Source organism: Amblyomma maculatum, chromosome 3, assembly GCF_055883805.1.
Source record: "Amblyomma maculatum isolate TAMU_Amacu chromosome 3, ASM5588380v1, whole genome shotgun sequence".
NCBI classification, from domain to species: domain Eukaryota; kingdom Metazoa; phylum Arthropoda; class Arachnida; order Ixodida; family Ixodidae; genus Amblyomma; species Amblyomma maculatum.
Genome location: NC_139346.1, coordinates 157,515,491 through 157,535,895, shown reverse-complemented (window position 1 = coordinate 157,535,895; position 20,405 = coordinate 157,515,491). Strand labels below are relative to the sequence as shown.

Here is a 20,405-nt window from a genome sequence, read left to right as displayed (position 1 = left end):
ATGATTTTCTCGCTCGGACTCGGCCGCCTACAGTTCCAAGGCAAGTTTTATCTGCGTCTCCGGCTTCAAAACATGTCACACTGTGAAGACATCTGGTTTTCGGTCGCACAGGTGTCGTTGTCGACCAAGCGCCACAGCTTTGCCTGCCGCAGACACGGTCTACCGACAGGTTGGTCGATTGTCGCTGTTGTCGTCGGGTCTTGTCGTGCTAGTGTGGCAGCCCACTTGTTTGTAGCAGCCGTCTTGCCGTTTAAATGATCCATCAACAAGTTTTCCTTGCAGTTCAATACTGTACTAATTGTGCTCAGGATTTTGAGCGTATATTCTTAGTAAGAAGTACTGCTGGGACGATATAAATCCAATTTGTAACGTCCATTTAGCAGACTGTTCAGTCCATGGCTTTGCTGCGCTGCATTGTCTGTTGCGGAAACATAGTCGACTTCAGGACAGAAGAGGATTGGCCACCGGAGGCGGCCGAATGATAGGTGAGAATAGAATGAGAGAGAGTGCAGTGGCCGGACCAGTAACGCGCTATTTGCGGAACAATGTAGAAATGTATTGTTGTCCTGCGAGAGCGTTATCCGTATGCTGATGACAATGATGGCTACGCACTGCACTCTCCGTTTTGAAAGCAAGGCTAGTGCTATATAGCGAGCTTTTTTTTTTTTTTCGTGTCGCCCTTATCATTGCAAAGGCTGCGTTCATTTTTTGGCTGTATGGGAAAGCTCGTTGACCGGACCCATTTCCAAATCACTTACGACAAAGAAAACTGCGACGGCCTACATGCCTTGTACTTCTAGAAGAAAACTAACCACGGCGACAATGACGTATAGTGCCACTGTCGCCAAGGGGTCGATGCAAATGCGCGCTAGAGCAAAGGTCGCTGAACGTCTCAATTGTGCTCGGTTCGGCCGGCTACACCGGCGTTATGAAGGTGACTTATGTAGCCACATTCGCATAAACTATATCATGCTCCATCGCTGTCGCCATTTTGATGATGAGTGAGTTGACATACATGCTCGGCAGACGAAAGATCAACGGCCTCTTCCTGATTTCGCTATCGCGTCACTTAACGAATTCAAAGAGGCCTCGCTACTCTAAGAATAAAATTCTACACGTAGGAACACTGCTTGCAAAAGTTTCCCTCAAGGTTCACTTTTAACAAAGTTACCCACGCTTTCTTCATTTTGCAATTATCGGATTATAGGGAGGACAAGGAAGCATATTGCAGTTTAACATGCGGTTATCCGACATCGATCTGGTAATGCAGTAGAGTGCATCTGAACAGCGTTCAATTGAAAATTAGACAGGAGAACAGTTATGCATGGGAGAATAGTTAAGAAAAGTCAGAGATTATCTTGCATGATTTGATAAGAAAACCACGGTATCAACTAATCCAGCCCGATGGTTACTGCGGTTTGTAGTCTGTTTCTAACCTGTTTTACTTTGTCGCTCTGCGGAACTGTTCTCAACCTTTTAAAACTGTACAACAGAATAACTCTTAAACAAAACCACAATGACTATTCTAACCGATTAATATCAGTGATGTTCGAAGGCTGACGTGACTGGTGCTGACAACAGCTGGCTTGCTGGAATTCCGCCAGACCTCACTGCTTAGTTACACAAGGTCTCGAATTGCAGTAGCATATTTTAGCTTAACTATGTGACGCGGTAAAGCACAGATTTGAACAGATTTACAAAACTCCACTTAACTACAAATTAACGGTGAGAATAGAGCCCCCTCCGAAGTTTAGCGCTATAATTTTAATACGCATTATTTTATTATATAAGACTCTTGCCTAAGAAGGCCAAATTAATGGTTAGTACCCATTATCGCGCAGTAAAGCTGTCCGTGGGAATCCCTCCAGACCACTGTAATGGCAGATGAACTCCCTGTACCACTTTTTCTTTTCTTAATATGTGAGTTGAATTAGGCAAATAGAAAAAAAAAAGGATAAAATGATAACCATGTTTAATATACCTCAATGCCGCATTTTGTTTAGTCGACATTGAAAAAAACTTAGCCGCTTCTGTAAATCCCCTTAGTATACAAGGACTAAGTACTAAACATAGACAAGTGCCCAAACGCATGTAATTGTATTCATTGTCCGTAGAATCCACAGGACCATGGTCGTCTTACTTCAGTTCAGTTCATTTTATTCCAGTGATTTAGAATGGCTGAGGAGAAAGGAAAAAAAAAGTTGCGCACGCTACTTGACAAAGCTCCAATATCCCGCAGTGGTTCGACACGACGATGTCGTATCACAGCAAAAACAAAAACAAGAGAATTCAGTCTTAGAAATAAAGAATCTATGCAATATTATCCTGATAGAACGCAGTGAAGTTTCTGTACATTAAGCACAAAATCAAAAAGATAGCAGCTTCATATGGCATGGTTACTTTGTATTTCTTAGGGTCAAATTATCTTCATTGCTTTGTAGGAACATATTTCTGATACTGTTATATGAAACTGAGAGAATGGATAGATTATTGAAAGTGTATTGGTTTAGGAATTATGGTAATACATATCTTAATGTTTGAAGTCCGTAATTTGGGCGTGGGCCAAGCTCAAGAGACTTCTGATGCGCGTACAAGAAGAGATTGAGAAGTTTGGGCTTAAACTGAACATTAAAAAGACAAAGATCATGGCGTCTTGCCCTATCAAGTCCTGGAGCATCAATGGACAAGAAGTGGAAGCTGTGACAGATTTTCTGTTCTTGGGCTCCAAGATTACCTCGGAAGGAGACTGCAGCCATGAAATTAGGAGACGCCTGCTTCTGGGAAAGAGAGCAATGGTTAGCCTTGACCGCCTAGTAAAGAGCAGATACATCAGTCTACCAACCAAGATCCGTATAACTCGTGCTATGGTCTTTCCAGTTGTGATGTATGGATGCGAGAGTTGGACCGGGAAAAAGGCTGACCGCCGAAGAATTGACGCGTTTGAATTGTGGTGCTGGCGAAGACTCTTGAGAGTTCCTTGGACTGCCAGAAGATCAAATCAGTCGATATTGTCAACCATAAAGCCTGACTGCTCATTGGAGGGTTAAATTCTAAAGTTAAAGCTCAGCTACTTTGGTCATCTGATGAGAAGAGAGGAGTCGCTGGAGAAAGATTTGATGTTGGGAAAGGTTGAGGGTCGCCGGAGAAGGGGTAGGCAGCGAACGCGATGGTTAGATGGCATCCTAGAGGCACTACAGATGAAGTTATGTGATGTTAGGAAGATAGTGAGAGACCGGAAAGCGTGGCGTGACATGGTCCATAGGGTCACGAAGAGTCGGACACGACTGAATGACTGAACTGAACTGTATAATAAGGGACCAAGAACAGTTCCTTGAGGTATATCATGCTTTATTTTATTATAAGTTGAGCAATGATTATATATGGAAACATACTGATATCGATATCGGTCAGTTAGATAGCTACTGGTTAGAGATAGTGCCTTGTCCCGAACACCGCAAACAAAAAGTTGCAAAGGCAGAGTCTCTTGCTCAATCCTGTGAATGGCTTTGCAAAAATTTATGTATATTCCCAACGTTATTTGTTTACATTCTATGTTATTTAGGATTATTTCTTTTTGTTTTAGAAGAGTCATTTAAGTAGAAGACTTACGTCTAAATCCAAACTGTTTAGTTGTTGTCACATTATACCTGTCAAGAAAATTAGAAAGTGGTAAATGATAATTTTTTACAAGCCCTTAGAAAAATAGGCAAAATTGAAACTGGTCTATAGCTGCCCAGATAGTTTGTGGAACCACCTTTATAGATTACAACTACTTTCGCTATTTTCCTGTTTGAAGGGAAGATAGATGCCTGTAGTTAGAGACAAGGTATAGACAGAAGTTAAAATCGGGCAGATAACGTCCAAGACGTACCTAACAGGTTTCATTTTCAGTCCAAAAGCGTCTTCACTGTTCGAAATATCTATACCTTTAAATATTCTGAGCACCTTATTTTCATCACAGCATCTTAGGAAAATACTGTTGTTTGAGTGGTTAGTAATGTAATCCAATGCCCTATTATTGTGCTCACTATCAACAAGTGTACTGAAATAGTTATTACGCTTATTTGCGACTGCGAGTCTAGTGTAACTAATGCCGTAAACAGTAATACTGTCAGTTATATTTGCCAGGTTACGGTTCAACACTCGAAAAAGCCTATTCCAAACTTTCTTTTGATTGGCCAAACCATCGAACAAATTAAGGTGATATTCATTTTTCGTTTTCCTAAATGTTGAATTAAGTTTGTTTCTGTGTGCCTTAAACATTGCCCACAATTATGGACTATGGCTTTGTCAGAATTTATGGTAGAGGGACTTTTTCCTAGCAATCATTCGAAGAATATGCGAACTAATTCAGGGCTTAAGAGCTCGTTTTGGTTTCTTTACATCTGCGTATGAAAAACTGTCACAATATATGCGCACGAATATTTCCAAAAAACAACTAAACGCCCTGTCAGCAGTCAAAGCAGCAAAACCTGGTTCCCAGTTGACGTTTATTATATTGTGTCAAAATTAATCTAACGTTGTTGTGTTTATTCATTGCAGTTTTACATTTCTTGGTTCGCAATTTGATTTGAATTCAGGATCACCCCTGTAAACTATGTACACAGGCAGGTGATCACTAATTACATAATTGATATCCCCGGTTGAGAGCGTTTTTGTAGCGTTATTTGTGATAAGCAAATTTAGGAGTGTTGCCGTCGTTGTGGTTATACGTGTAGGTGATGCCACAACGTTTACAAGAAAATATGAGTCCATTAGTAATAGAAGTCATGACTTTCTGGGTGTATTTTAATGCATGTTAATGTTGAAATCTCCATTTATATATACTGCGTAATTATATTCACAGGCAAACTGAAATAAATGTTGCATATGGAGTAAACAGTTCTCTATGCAACCATCTGGAGGCAATATACAACAGTGAAGAGGACCTTGTGGCTAAAAACAGACAGTACACCTCATAATCAGGCGTAAGTGAAGTAGCTTCATCAAGCCTATCACATTGTACACTATCAAGCACGAACAAACGCATCCACCTCTTCTACTAGTTCTATTCAGAAAAAAATGACTGATAGTTGACCAAGTCAAAGCAGTCAACTTCATCCTTTACCCATGTTTCATAAAGCATTACCGCAGTAAACAGGGATTGGAGCTCATCGAGAAATACACGTGAGATGTCATGTTTATTGCAAATAGACTGAATATTCAAACATAACACTGAAAAATGTCTAGGCAGATCTTGAACATCATTATTCACATCATTAGGAGTGACGGAAGTATCACCTATATCGAAGTGTTAGTTTTAATGAATAGCAGTAGCTTACCGCAAAAGATTTCTCAAATCGTCATCACTTCTTTGCTAACAAGCAGCACACTTTTCCTAAATGACGGTATCTACACTCGTTTAGTATCGTACAAATCTTCAAATATAGAAACTGGCCGTTTGACTCCGATTCTAGTTGTACTGTGGGCTTTTATTCGCTGTGTTACCTGATCAGTGCTGATGTACTGCGTTCATGCGACAACACTGCGGCTCCCACCAATATGAGAGCAGCTCATCTGATGACAGGCGTTTTACCTTGTTTGAGCCAGAATTGCTGAGAAGTTTAGGACTATGTTACAACAAGTCTGGCGAATGAGACATATTACTAGATGCTGCTATGAACATATCGATGGGAACGGTTTGTAACCTTCTGACGCGCTGCATGCTCTTCCTTTTAAAGTTTTCCTGCATCAATCTAAGGCGGCGGGAAAGAATCAGTGGGATGACTTCTTGAAAATAGAGATTTAGCTTTCCGGAGACCTACTGATGTAGGAGTATACCGGTTTGTCGGACTCCTCCTCCGCAAGAGCATTGGCAGGGGTGAGTGCAATCGCGGCCTGCGTGGGAGGGGTAAAGCAAACCGGTATACGTCTACGTCAATAAGTCTCCCCCCCCCCCCCCCCCCCCCCCCCATGCTGAGTCTCGCTAATAAATAGAAAGTGTACGTACGAAGGTCCCGAAAGATGATCTGATTGGTGTTTACAGCGCAGCCTTGCTATACACGCAAAAATTTCATGCGTTAATAGCTGTCTTTTGAAAATGCGCTTGTGCATAATTTCTGAGCATGTGTGTGCGAATCGGCAGATGATGCGAAGGCGTGGCTTATTTATAGTTGATATTTCGTAAACTGTACGAAACATCGTCTACGGGCCACAAGATTGCCTTTTATTTTATCGCTGTTTTGCTGCTTTTGTGCCCATCAACAATAAAATACCTCATAGGTTGTGCGGCAGAGGCCGCCCGCGAGAAATTTGTTAGTAGTGAAACATCTTTATTTGTACGTGCTTATGCAAAAGCCATTTTTTTCCGAGAACGGAAATAAGCATAAACGCAGAGAGAGCTACTTCCTACTCGTTTTTTTTTTTTGTTTTTTCCTGTCCAGATAGCTTGCTCGACCTCCACGCCAATTATTTTCTTCGTTCTTGCTAACATGGAATCATCGTAGCGCAATACAAACAGGCATTGTCCAAGATTCCTTGTGAGAAAACTGCACAAGCAAGCATGTTTTTTTTTTTTGCCGCTCTAAATGCATAGTTGTATGCGCCATTGTTGCCTCACATACGGCTCCGGTACTATTTGACATATGAAGCCAGGACCCACTTCCAAAAGTATATATTTGGGTCACATGTTCCACAAAGGTCAAAGAAGCTCCGCCTCAACGTTGCCGGAGCTCATAAAGATTGTTCATTGTTAGATGGCGTACGCGCAAAGAAGGGGGCTTTTGGCGTAAACCGTGAAAAAAGCAACCAATAAAAGCAATCAAGTTCACTCTACACTTTCCGAGCTGTCAGTGTATGGTGAGTGGCAACGAAAGTGACTGGCGAGACTGCACAATTCGCCGACAGGAGAGTTCTTACCGATGTAGTGATAACAGGCTGGAAGTTCGGCTTCTTGATTCATATTTCTATGCTGTGGTCTTCCAAAAGACAAGAGACAGTAGAGTGCTGACGTGTGAAGCCTGTTATAAGTACTCTTATTTTGAGAGAGTAAGGATAGACGCACGCGAGAAATTAACAAAGCAGAAAAGGTAGCCAGACTAGGAAGTGCTTGAATGGGACCCCTGTCTATAAAGGTTTGTTATCTTCGCTCCCTCTGATTAAACACATGTCCTTTGAAATAACGCCAATACAGAATGTACAAATAGCTACATATTTGCGCAGTCAGGCTGTTGAAAGCTAGTGGTGTGAGTTTTCTTGCCGTTCTCGTTCACAGTCCCTTTCTGTTCTATGCTACAGATTTCAAGAAAGAAGCGTTCGTTCAGTAAAAGTGGATCAATGATGGCTTACGTAAATGTATGAGTCTCTAGTAAAGCCAGATAAGTTAAATATGTATAACTAGTCACGTAGGTACTCCCAAGCTGATCGAGCAAAGTTAACATGTGATCTATAATTACGCAAGTCTACTGGTTTAGACAACCCCTGTAAGATCTGGCAGGAGATGATCTTCTGTTCACCTCCTTGAGGCAAATGAAAGCTTAAGTTTTGATTCACGCACGGGTGACCTTATATCGTACTAAGTTACTGGTTATACGATGTACTGGCACGACTAGAATTCAGTTCAAAACCCCTTCAGGAATGAACAAAGTCGGCCGAGCGAGTTCAAAACAGCAATGACATTTGCAACTGCTGCCTTATTGCCCCACTTTAAACATTAATACGCCTATATGGGACTAAAACGGGAGTAGCAGGTCCTGTACAGCGGTTCCAATTAATGTCAGGGCATGGTTCCCAAGCTCTGAGCTATATTTTGATCACTAGAAATAGGAAATAGCTAAGGTCGGCAGCAGAAGCAGATTCTCATTTCAAAGTCTGATCATTTCTATCAATTTTGAATGTTTGAACTGAGGTCTCAATGTCTTCTAATTTTCACCATCAACCTTTCTGGTGCAGCAATGCAAAGGCTCCTTAATTTCTAATGACATCAAACAAATATGGTTCAGAGAGGGAGTATGCTCATGATGATGCCTTCAGTATATTTAGAGGAGAAAGTCTACCTGAGGGCTTGGAAAGAATATTGGGTCACTACAAGGGAGTGCTTTGAAAACATGCTACCCACTTTTTACTCCCTTGCAGGAATATTTGTGTTTAGAGTGCAGCAGAAAACCAGTGAAATGTTTTAGGACGCCCGGTCACTTACCTTCTAATCATTTATTCCATGTGAGCCGTATTTTGAGAAACTTGGCCATGAGATATTCAGTGTGAAGATGTTCCTGCTACTTCAACACGACCGGTCGAATGCGACTTTACCGGCCTGCTAGGAAAATGTCAGGAAAGAGCAGCTGATTTAAAGCCTTCGTCGGAGAGTGCGAAGAAGTTTAGCGTCACCGCAGACGTCTGCGCAGCTAAGAGAAAAGAAAAAAAAACTGAGTGAAACGCTTCTGAAAAGGGGACAATACAAACGCTTTGCACTTTACACTGTCAAACCAATAAATCCTTGCACGAAAGAAAAGAATTTCCAGGAAATTGATCTGTTGAAACATAAATGCAATACTGAGGGGCGTAGTGTCGGCACACCGCGCCGTAGGCGCGGCGCGGTTCAGCCCGACCAGAGTTATAGTTTGAGCGTTAACGCGCGCGCAGAAGCAGTGTGACATTCGTAGTTGCGTTGCAAGTGCAGAAAAATAAAAAGGGTAGCTGACGTTATACGCGCCGCCTCCTCCGCTGACACATCTGGTAAGTCGCCATGTGCGCGCATGCACGACACACGTGGCGTGACAATGGCCATTCATCATGCTCAACCGTGACAGAGTAACTCAAATTCGTCCTCCCGTAACCCTACTCTTCGCCAGCTAACCGCATCTTAGTAACGCTGTGATCATTCAATGTTCGTGACAGAATGACACACGTGCGCCGTGCATGCTTGCGTCCCAAATAAAGCTTTCTCGTAAGTGCCCGAAGGAAGCACTGCTGCGACCGAATACCGTGTTCAACTCAGGTCTTCTGATAGCTGGAAAGTTCAATGAATGCAGGGCACGCAAGGCATGTAATAAGAAGGTTTGCAAGTAGATCCGTGAGAGTAGATATGAACGGGCATGAAAAAAAAAAAAAGGGAAAACAAAAGCAGAAACTATGCGTTCAACTTGCAGCTGGTTGAATTTCATGCTCATGTAGCGAGAAAAGAACGCGGAGCTTTGCATGTATTAACACAGCGAAAGGCGTATCTAATGGTACTGCTGGTCTGTAACAGCGCCTCTGAGAGTGATGATACAGTACGCCTACTCCGGTAAAGAGTCCTGTCTTACGCATCTTCAGCAGCGCCAACTCCCAGAAACATCGTCCGGCGGACCTAGTGACCTAATTTGTCCACCTTATACTTTATGCAACCGTCGGCTCTGTTTGCCTTGCATTGAACTCTAATTAGTTTGGTTCAAAAACGCTTTTGAAAATTTATGCCAAGCTTTTTTATTATTAAAGCAGTATAGACACCATTTTTTGAAGCGTCGGAAGGAATACGATTGCTTTCTTGGTTATACAGAGATGCTCCCCAAGCAATCCCAACCTCGCACGTTTCCGCGAAGATATTTTAATTTGATTTTAAAAACAAGCCAGGCAAGAACTCCGTTTTTCAAAACCCATTGGCATCGACATCTATGTGACGAAAACGTGTACATAGATAAACAACATGACGTAATCAAACAACTGTGACGTGGAGTCGGCAAAGCAAAGAGCAGTGACGACACATGGCCGGACTCGAACAGCGCCGCCGCCGCTTTCGGCCGTGCCCTGAGACAGAACTACGCTTCTGCTCGCTTTACTGGATGGCTTCTTCGTTGGTGCATATTACAGTTACCTCACCGGTGTACGTATGGAGACTGCCTGCTAAACTCAGGCCACAACAGCATGCCTGCACAAGTGCAGGGCTTACGGCAACGGTGCCTCTCGATGGCGCGCCGGGAACATACTGCGCCGCTCCCCGCCTACCCTAGACGTCGCTAGCCCTCGCTGGTTTCACATCGAAGCGCCAGCAAAGGCGCTTCGGAACGGGCTAACGCTATAATAAACGTCGGAGTTTAGCGCCACTGTACAGACAAGCCAATCTTGTAAAATATTTTCTTGCTTTGCGCGATGCCTTCAGAGCTAGCGTCGCACCGGGCAGCAGCTAGGAAAAAAAAAGTTCGCTTGTATCACTGTAATTATTTCTACCAGGACGTCCGTATTGTCCGAATAATCCTTGACTGACAGTCCTTTGTACAAATAGTTATGTAAGCAAATGAACAGCGATCCGCGATAGCTAGATTACCGATAGCGGATGCTATGAGGCAGCTTTGACTTGGGAGCCGATCGCGGCGGCCACGGCTTTACGCACCCAGATTGCCTTGACTGCGCCAGATGGCGCCACATGCTTGGACGGCGGACGGCGGCACGCAGGCCTGCCATGTCGGGACCAATCAGCGCGTGAACAGGCGTGAGCACGGGAGCCATCGGGAGAGCTTTACGGGTTACGGTGGTTGATCGCGTCATTTCTAAAAGATTTTTTTTGGAACAGCTTGGCTCACAGCGTTGGCCAACCGGACTGATAAAGCAGCATCTTCACGGCTCCTTTGTTCAATATTCCTACCAGTTGACATTTCCTGCGCGTCAACCCACCAAGCTTTCGTGGCTGCTGCTGATTCCTGCTTCGTCGCTTGAGTCGCAGACGAGCGGGTTGGGATTAAAGTGCCCGGCAATATTAGTAACATCCACGCTATTGGGCGAAACAACGTCGCAGTACTAATTATGCTACGCTGAACCGCTGCTCGACGACGATATTTGTTTGTACGTGCGAGCAGCAAGCAGACGAAAAACGCGACCCGAATGCGTCATCATATTTTGTGTTTACGCGATCATCAACCTTGCCAGTAGGGGGCGCTCGCGTGGCGTTCTCGGATAAGAAGTACGGAGGATGTCAAAGTATGCAAAGGATTAAGACAAGGCTGTCCTCTATCACCGGTGATGTTCATGCTTTATATGATAAACCTGGAACGGAGGATACAAGACAGTAACCTAGGTTTTAACCTGTCATACAGATTAGGTGGAAAGGCGGTAGAGCAGCGCCTCCCCGGTTTGATGTATGCAGACGATATTGTGCTGCTAGCTGAGAGTCTGGAAGAATTGCAAACTCTAGTTAAGTATTGCGGAGACGAAGGGGACGCTCTAGGCTTCAGTTTCAGCGCAGTTAAGTCGGGTCTGATGATTTTCAACGGCTCAACTGATCAGGGTCTTAAAATTCAAGGCCTTGAAATGCCTAGAGTAGCAGAATATAAATATTTGGGGGTATGGGTAAACGAAGGATTGGCATACATTGGAAAGCATGAGCAATCACTTAAGGCCAAAGGGCGAAGGAATGCCGGGATAATGAAGCATAAGGCATTGTGGGGATACAATAGGTATGAGGTATTGAGGGGTATTTGGAAAGGAATTATGGTGCCCGGACTTACTTTCGGAAAAGCGGTTTTGTGCCTAAAATCAGAGGTACAGTCGACATTAGAAACAAATCAGAGATCCGTTGGACGATTAGCACTAGGTGCCCACGGCAAAACTACAAATGAGGCGGTACAGGGAGATATGGGCTGGGCATCTTTCGAAGTACAGGAAGCTCAGAGTAAAATATTATATGAGGAACGCCTGAGGAAATTGGACAGTAACAGATGGGCAGCTAAGGTATTTAAATACCTGTACCTAAAAAGCGTTGACTCACAATGGAGGAAAAGAACTAGGAAACTAACTAGTAAGTATGCTAGTAACAAGGACGGAGAAATAAAGAGCATTAAGCAACAGGTGAAAAACACAGAAGGTAAAAATTGGATAAATTAGATGGAAAAAAAAACAGAGTGTGGAATTATACCGAAAGTGGAAAATGCAGATCAGGAAGGAAGATTTCTTTGATAACTCAAGAGGCAGTGCCCTACTTTTTGAAGCTAGATCAGGGTGCCTTAGAACACGCAGCTATAAAAAGAAGTTTAACAATGGAGATGACGCATTTGCTGTATGTGGAAACTCCAGTGAAACAATTGACCATATCATACTCGAATGCAATGGTATCCATCCGGAAGTTGATGCAGGCGCAATCACTGTTCCTGAAGCTCTGGGGTTTAGAGATAACAGTGGCCGGGTGAATAAACCGGCGGTGGAAACTAGCAAAAAAACGGCTGGAAGATTGGTGGCTTAAAAGCAGAGAAGTGACATAATGTTAGTATTGTAGGAACAAAATTTAATAAATAGAATGATGGTTTAGTTAACCATTCTAAATCAATAATTAAGATATATGGAGAAAAATGAGCATGATAGCTACTGCTACCACCCCGTTTCAAAGAGGACGCTCCTATATTCCATCCATCCATCGTATCTTTGACGTCATTGCGCGCTCGTGTCCGGAGAGATCGAAACCGAAACTAGCCCTGATAAATTCACTGATAATAAATTAATTGATCTGTGCTGGGGCCTTTTGGTTCGCAGTCCCTCTGTTTTGGACCACTGTGGATCGATTAAAGCAAAAATACCGATACAGAAAATGTACGTGTCTATACTCGTTTAAAATTCCGACCACAAAAGCGACTATCACCAAATACGGGTACACGTTCCTTTCGATTGATATCGGTAAACTGCTTTCAAAAGCATCGAGCGGACCTGAAAACTTCAATTTCACTTTTACGAGAGATACAATTTGGGGGCAACGCCTTCTTGAATTGCGTTCGTGAGTTGTAGTCTCACCCGATGAGCAAAATGCCACGAACAATGAGGATAAAACATCGGTTTATTCCAGGACAAAAACAAACAAATAAACTAACACAAGAAGGTGCTATACAGGCGTTGCAGCGAAAAGAATAGGAAAAGAATGCCCTCAATGCCGCTTACAAGGTGGGTCCGATTACCGAGAAGAGAAGCTTCACGCTAACAATGCCTAATATCACGATAGAAAGATCGGCGGCGGGCAAAGCAGCCACTCTCGCCGGGTACCGCAACAGGTTCCCTATTGAGGCTTGCCACCGGCGCGCCGAGAACGTACGAGAACGTCGTGGCGGGCCGCGACGGGCCGTCGCAACGATGTCGCCCGCCGGCAGCGGGTCTTAGAGCAGCCGCATTCCTCCGGAAATTCTCCAGCGGCTTCTTGCTCCGCACTTATCAAGCTTCATCGCCGCGATTCATCAGACACCACGCAACAGCCGAGCATGTGCCGTTGGGGCGCATCCGAACTCGGAAAAAAGAAAAGAAAGCGCGCGAGAGCACAGGCTTGTGAGCCTAGGATGCGTCAGTGGGGTAGGGAGCCTACACACGTTTGTTTCATTAGCGTACGGATAATTTCTTGTCATGCGGATGTAGAATCGTGAGTCACCCTAGATGCATGTACTGCTTTGTATTTTTTTCATACGCATTAAAGGAGAGGTCCGTGCCTGGCAATGACGCCAGCTGCTCCTATTTTAGACTTCAAGAAGCCACAGTACTTCCGCTAAACATCTGGACAAGACACAACACAACAGCACATGCAACATTTCTGAGCAAGCACAATTCCTGCAAATGCAAAGTAATCACAATAGTGAACAATACACAATACTGTACCATAGACACAATAACAATTATTAAAAAAAGACAGTTGTAATCAGCAAATATCAATACAGTAATAAGCCACAAAACATACTATTCTTTTAAAGTCATTGAAAAAATATTTAGGATAATTAAGCTCAGCCTTAAATGGAAAGACTTGATGCCGTTAATTGCTGTTGTTTGTGGCACATCTTGTGGAAGCTCGCTCGCTTACATGTACTTTGCTGCCAACTTAATCCCTAGTGCCTCAATCTGTGCCCCCTAGTATCTTATACATACTTACTGACATAGAAGCTGCCCGACTACGTAAAAGCCACCCAACATAAATACAAAGCCGCCATGCCACCAAGCCCTGCCATCGTGCCTGCGTGGCCAATACAATATTAATTTTACAATATTTACAGCTTGCCTGACTAAGGATTAAAGGGTACCGGAAGGTACAATTCTTATTTGTATCCTGCCATCTCAAAGCTACAAATCCCTACATAAGACGTAGAGCCTTTATTTAGCCATTTTAAAACATAATAGCCCTAATCCTGCACTTTTGGAAAAAGGAATTATTTTAATTAATCACACAATAACTTTAAAGGCACCAGTTAATTTTAGGTCTAGTTCCTCCGTTATGGTGAGGTGGAGCGACTATGATTGATGGATGTGGATAGCGACATCTGGAGATATCAAAGAAATGAACTGAACGTTATGTACACAAAATTTTGCAATATTTGCAAACCCAAGAAAGAAAGGCCAAAGTTACCACTACGTCATTTCAAGACAGCTTTTTCTGCAAATGAGCAAGTGAAGCGGAAGTCGTGCAGTTAAAACATGTCTTTTTGTTCTACGCAATAGAATGTAACCTCTGTCTGCAGTCATAATGAGACTCGTGAACCATATATTCCGTTTTCAGAAGAACAACTGTACTTTCTGTGCCAGAAAATTTGTAGAAAGCATGGTGTAAATTAAGGTTAATGAACCGAAGGAGCTAAATGGTTTACGGAAACCTGCCCTGATAGCTTATGAGCGAAAGCAGAAAAGACGAGACCCATAAAGGAAAGCGCAGAACAATTGAATATTTATCGCAATGACTGCGCTACTGATCAACTAGGATGACGTCAGACTCGGAGGTGATATAACCATGAACAGAAGCGTGAGCTACATGAAGCCTACGTCATCGGTAATAAAGGCGCGACTTGCGTAAGCCCAATATCGATGGAGTTGAAAAGAAACAGCATATACCGTAATTATCGGACTATACTTCGTTGGGGGCATATTTATTATTTATTGTTTCCTCAAGGGTCCACAGGGGACATTACATGAGGGGTGGGCAAACAAAAAGTTAATACGAACACAGATGGTCTTCAATGGCGGTTTTGAATAGAACACGATTGGTGATGGCCGCCACTTCGGATGGAAGGTCATTCCAGTCATTGGCTGTTCGAAGAAAAAATGACATTTTATATGTTTCGGTGCGGGCCCGTTCAGGGTAGACGGCGTTAGGGTGACTATGACGAGAAAAGCGATGAGCGCGTGTTATCGGGGCAGTTTCATGATCGGAAGTGTGATAAAATTTATGATACAGCGAAAGACGGGCGATTTTACGCCGACAGGCCAGTGTTGGGAGATTAAGCTGAGATTTTAGTGCTGTAACGCTAGAATAACGAGAGTAGTCTGAGCAAATGAATCTGGCAGCGCGGTTTTGGATTATAGCTATAAATAAAATTTTCTTGCTTAGATAGTTAGCACCCAGTTTATAGTCCACAGCAGCAAATTTTGGCTGAAAATGCTTTGTGTAGATTTTCCGCAAGCAATATGCAATAGGTAAGCAAACATTTTATTGTCAAGCCTTTCTATTTCATCGCATTGATTTTGGTCCTTGAACTCTTCAAAACCACATTTCTGGTGATCAACGCTGCCGAGAAGGCTCTTAATCTCTTCGTATTCATTGCTACCGTTCTGACTGCGCCGGCCTTGGCATTAAGGCCTACATTTATTGCATCTGCATGCGTAGTATTTATTTATTCGCAACTCTGATGAACGACAGGGGGCGCTGCGAAGTCTGGCCACACTGGGCAAGATGACGGAAAGCAAACCTCTACGACAACACACGAGGTAGCGGGCTGCTTTGCGAGGCACGGAGCGGTGTGCTGCGCACAAGGACAATACGAGCCAAATACACCGAGGGCTTGGATACCCGGTGCCCCAGGTGCGGCGCGGCCGACGAGACCATCCAACATGTAGTGATCGAGTGCCAAGAACTGCGACCCGCCCCCACTACAACAGCGACAACGCAAACGGAGGCGCTTTTGACAGCACTCGGTCTACAGTCGACGTCACTACCCGAAGAGACTAGGGTAATCATGAGGGCAGTGGAGACGACAAAGCGCCGCCTCGAGGACTGGTGGCGCAACAGAGAAGCCTGTTAAATTTCTTCTTTCTCTTTCTTTCTTACTTCTTCGGACTATTTGACTGAACATTTAGCATAGAATTTTCTTTCACTCCTCAATTTTTCTACCCGTTTCTCCTGCCCCGATACAAAGGGGAATGGCCGCATCAGCATCAGCATCAGCATCAGCATCAGCATCAGTATTGAGGTCCGCGCGTAACTCGTCCCTTAAAAATGTATTGCTGTTCCTTGCTTGTGACGATATGTGGGTGTTTTGTGAAGAGTGGTCGCATTTGTGACGGTTCACCTTCATTTTGATTTGCTCCAAGTGCACCAGGGAATATCAGATCGAAGTTCAGGCTCCGGTATCGCTGGAGATGCTCAAGAAATCTTGATCAGCTGACGAACGTGTTTACGAAATCTATCGTGGAGAAAAGCGACGTGTTACTGTGTCGCCGGTGCTTCTGAGAAACGGAAACACCTTGGCACTGCAGTGTGTTTACGTATACCACAGGTAAGGACCTCAACGATGTCGCCATTATTCAGCGTGAATGAAAAGGCGCCGCGCTCATCGTACGAGCCTCTGGTCGTCGCACCTGCTTCCGCTGTTTGATAGCAATGATCTGTAAAACCTTTCTTTTTTGCAGTCTACGGTATGTTTTTGTTTCCGAGGATAATATGGAGATATTTGTGGCCCGAAGGGTCATCATTATTATTTTAAAATTTTAAAACAAATGCGGTTTTTGATGAGATTTGGCTTGCGCATGATAGTGCGTTTAAATTAACAGCGCATTTCACTGGACTAGTGCAACAATTCGTTCGTGATTGATGGTGCCGGTTGCATTGCCCGGTGTCAATTTCAGCTCTCACGTGTCTTCCGTTTTCGTGTTGTGTCGCTACGCCGACTGTCTGTGTCGTGCAAGTATGCATTTGCTTTCCTCGAGAATGCGAGCGTGATAAGTGATGCCTTCGAAAAGTCTGCGTGCTGCGTAGCCTCTTTCCCGTGTGTATCTGCATCTATACGCTATCGGATACCATTAACTTGTTCTCTAGCGAGGCCCTCTGGAATTTTCGTACCCGCAGGATATCTTGTTGGTGTAAATACCGTATTGTATTGTATTCACACGCTGCTCGCCCGTCTGGCTTGTGGCTACCTTTCGATTAAATACTTCCAACCCTGCTACAAGGTAAAGAAAGCGCTAAGAAAATTGCTAAAAAGGCAGGAAAGTAAACCATAAGACTGTGCTTTCCGTTCGTCTGCATGGTTCGCCAGCCTCAATTTTGTCTTGCTCCGCTGATGCTTGCACCAGCAAAGTGATTCAACAACTGAAGTGAAAGTGAAGTTATGTGGCACCTTTTGCTCCCCTACTGTGCAGTCTACACACTAGTTATCAGTTGTGGAGAGGCACATGCCCTGGATGTGTGCGCTTTTACCATTCGGATGCCTAAATCGGTGTGCCTAAATCATTCGGACCATACCTTGTGTTAATGGTATCTCACCCCTTACTTTTGCCACTTGCTTGGTTTCAAGTTAAGGGAGCATGGCACTGCTGGTGTAGGATGGGTGGCAAGAGAAGCTTTTTTTTCTTTGGCACCAGCTTCTGAGTTTGGAACTTTTCAGGTTACATGATATATAACCTGTTCTCTATAGACTGCAAAGTGCCACCAGGAAGATTATTTAGGACAGAAAAAAAAATTCTGTTTGAGGAATAATATGCTTCTGCATATTTTCGGGGCTATAACACGACCATGGTTTAAGAAGAGCCACTTGTTCTTCCTTTAATGTGGTAGGCCTTTTTACTAGACTGTAGAACAGCATGTTTTTGTTATTTTTAATCTGTCATTTTAAACATGTTTCTTAAAATGTTACATATCTTTGGTAAAGGAATTTGGTCCTTGTTTTCTCCAGTTTCAGTTGCTAACTCCATTTTTGAAGTTATTCTATTTGTACGCATTTTGCACAGGGTTTCTTCACCATTAAAAAAAAAGGTGTTTATACAATTTCTATGAACCATAGTGCCCTTTCATTTACTGCTAGTATTTTTCATTGTTCTGATTGTGTTTTTTAACAGTACAAATGAAAAGGCCTGATGTCCGCATCAACCTACCTCGCTGAAGCTTTCAAGGCTGAACAGCTTCTGCAGAAAACTGCGAAAGGACCGGCGGATGCGTGTGTATGGAGCATGCGGCGCAGAGGGCGACAGGAAAACAGTCGAGTCTGTGACACTGAACATTTTCTTGAGTGGCTCAGAAATATCAAAAGGATTGCTTCACTGCAACTATTGCACATACTATTATAGCGCCCGCCGATGGTATAAAGCGGAGGCGCTGAGATCAGCGTGGCAGGCTTCTCATTCTCGCAACACTATCTTTACCAGGCAACAAGGCTTGCTTCTCAGCCACGAAGTGTACCCAAAATAACATCCCTAAAGACTAGAACATCTTATAATTCAAGGAAAAGGGTGCTATTTACCTTGTAGAAGGAGCTTGGATTGCATGGCTAAGAAATAAACTTTGGTGTTTTGTCAATTTTTACAAATCATGCATCTACAGTCTGTGGAAACACATTTCATGGAAACTTCTAATCAGAAATTTATCCATTGCTTACTCGAATCTTAAACGTATACCTGTCTATACTCTAGCCACGATTGCTTGAACGTCAAAAGTTAAATTTTATATTTTTCATGCAAAAACGACTACAGATAAAAGCACTGAGTTGAGATACACGAGATAGGCATCACGTCACTCCAGGTTCTTATCTCTGGGTGTTTTGTGCCCATGAAGCTGGTAAATTAAATTCAATTATGGAGCATGTGGATGGTAGGTAGTTGACTCAACTCGCCTGAATACTATATAAAAGAGTCGGCTTTGTCTTTTGCAGTGATGGTTATTGTATATTTCGTGAATCTATGATATGATGGAGCTGCATTATAGGCACCTAGAGACTTATTTGTAAAAGTTCACTAAGCACAAATCATCACAGGCCTTTCATAAAAGCTGCCGGGTATTCGTAGTCGACACTGGGAGGAGGTAAAAATATTTATTCGGGCACCGGATCTTCATTAAATAGTTCACAAACTGTTAGACTGCCAAACTAGCCTCCCTGTAGCTCAGTATTCTGCTTATCTATGATTGTAAAAACATCATAATTTTGTACATTAAAGCCCCACTCCACGTAAGGCTTAAATCTGTAGGACATATAGTGACAATTTTTCAGTTAAACATTTTTTAGTACCTCACGTACCCCACACATTGTAGCTGATGGTCTTAAGCTTGGTTTCTTAACTTAGAAATGACTTATGGAGACGCGCAGGCTTCATGCGTCTTTAGACAAGCTCATCAGTTTATTAACAACCTCTTCTACATTTCATATATCGTTCAGAAATTAGCTAATTTACTTCAAACCTTCTGCTGTAGGTTTTGTTAAGCCCAGCAAAGATTCGCTTGATCGAAGCTTTTACACTGTATTTCAGCCTCTTCACATTTCGGTTTGCTTGGATGTTCATTTATAACAATACTTTGGTGAGTGCAGTAATATTTTTCCTGTCAATATGTATGGTATTTTTATGCAGTAGTGATTCTGCAGGTCTGCACTCACATATAGATGCATGCCTCCAGTACCCACCTATGCAACTTCCTCTACTATGGGCAAAGCACACACCCCTCCCCTTAATTTTGGGAAGGCGTTCAGCCACCCATGCAGCTGCATGGACTACATGAGTGCCATTCAGGGATGCGTAACAGCACTTTGTAACAAGGGTGCCTTTGTACCAATATAACCGAGTGCCGTGGAATATGGGGATTCTCCTTGTCTTCTCCTCTGAGGCGGCAGACTTCCCGAGGAAGCAATTGAAACATCAATCTGGCATAGTACAGAGCGTCGGAACCAGAATATCACCTCCTCTCCTGCTCCGGGCTCCCAATCGCCTTCGGCATAGCGGCTTTGCAGCCCTTTCTATGTTTTTCTTGGTAGAAAACGAGCATGGATGACACGTGGTAGCGCATCAGGCTAAAGAATTACGCGTTGGTGTGACGGTGCGTAGGAGGCAAGTGGGAAGACAGCCACCCCACGGGAGAGGGTTCTATACCCTTACCGGAGATAGCGCCGCTGCATTTGTTTTTGATGTAGTTCATATAGTGGGGTCCTGGGTAAGGCAAGACTAGCAATACGAATTGAATTGTAGGACCGGCCACTGAAAACTCTGCCCTTATTTTTTTGTTATCAAGTGGTTAAAGAAAGGGTAGTCCAGTCCATTCCGAGCTTGAACTCTATGCTTAGTTATGTAACACGGTTATGTTGTAACCATTTAGGTGCTTAGGTCTCAACCAGGTAGCGCAAAGTAGCTGTTTTTGTTAACTCATCTTTGGTCCTTCCAGTTTTACTTCGAATATATATTATGCTCTAAATATATGCTCTGTTGCCATCATCGTCAAGCATGGCTCCTGGTCTTCCATGTCGAACTAG

General features: G+C 43.5%; 1 protein-coding gene across 2 annotated transcripts in view; it reads right to left on the bottom strand.

Annotated features, from left to right (window-relative positions):
• LOC146196603 (uncharacterized) overlaps positions 1–8,623 on the bottom strand; it is a 51,952-nt gene extending 43,329 nt beyond the window's left edge. Inside the window, exons 1-2 of one of the 2 annotated variants that reach the window (XM_084598371.1) lie at positions 8,177–8,623; positions 3,610–3,647 (exon numbers count right to left, since the gene is read on the bottom strand). In XM_084598371.1, the coding sequence (XP_084454497.1) occupies positions 3,610–3,647; positions 8,177–8,187 (49 nt within the window). In that variant the 5' untranslated portion in view covers positions 8,188–8,623. The remainder of the gene's footprint in view (positions 1–3,609; positions 3,648–8,176) is intronic. The other variant, XM_084598372.1, reaches the window with a different exon arrangement.
• Positions 8,624–20,405: the final 11,782 nt, after the last annotated feature.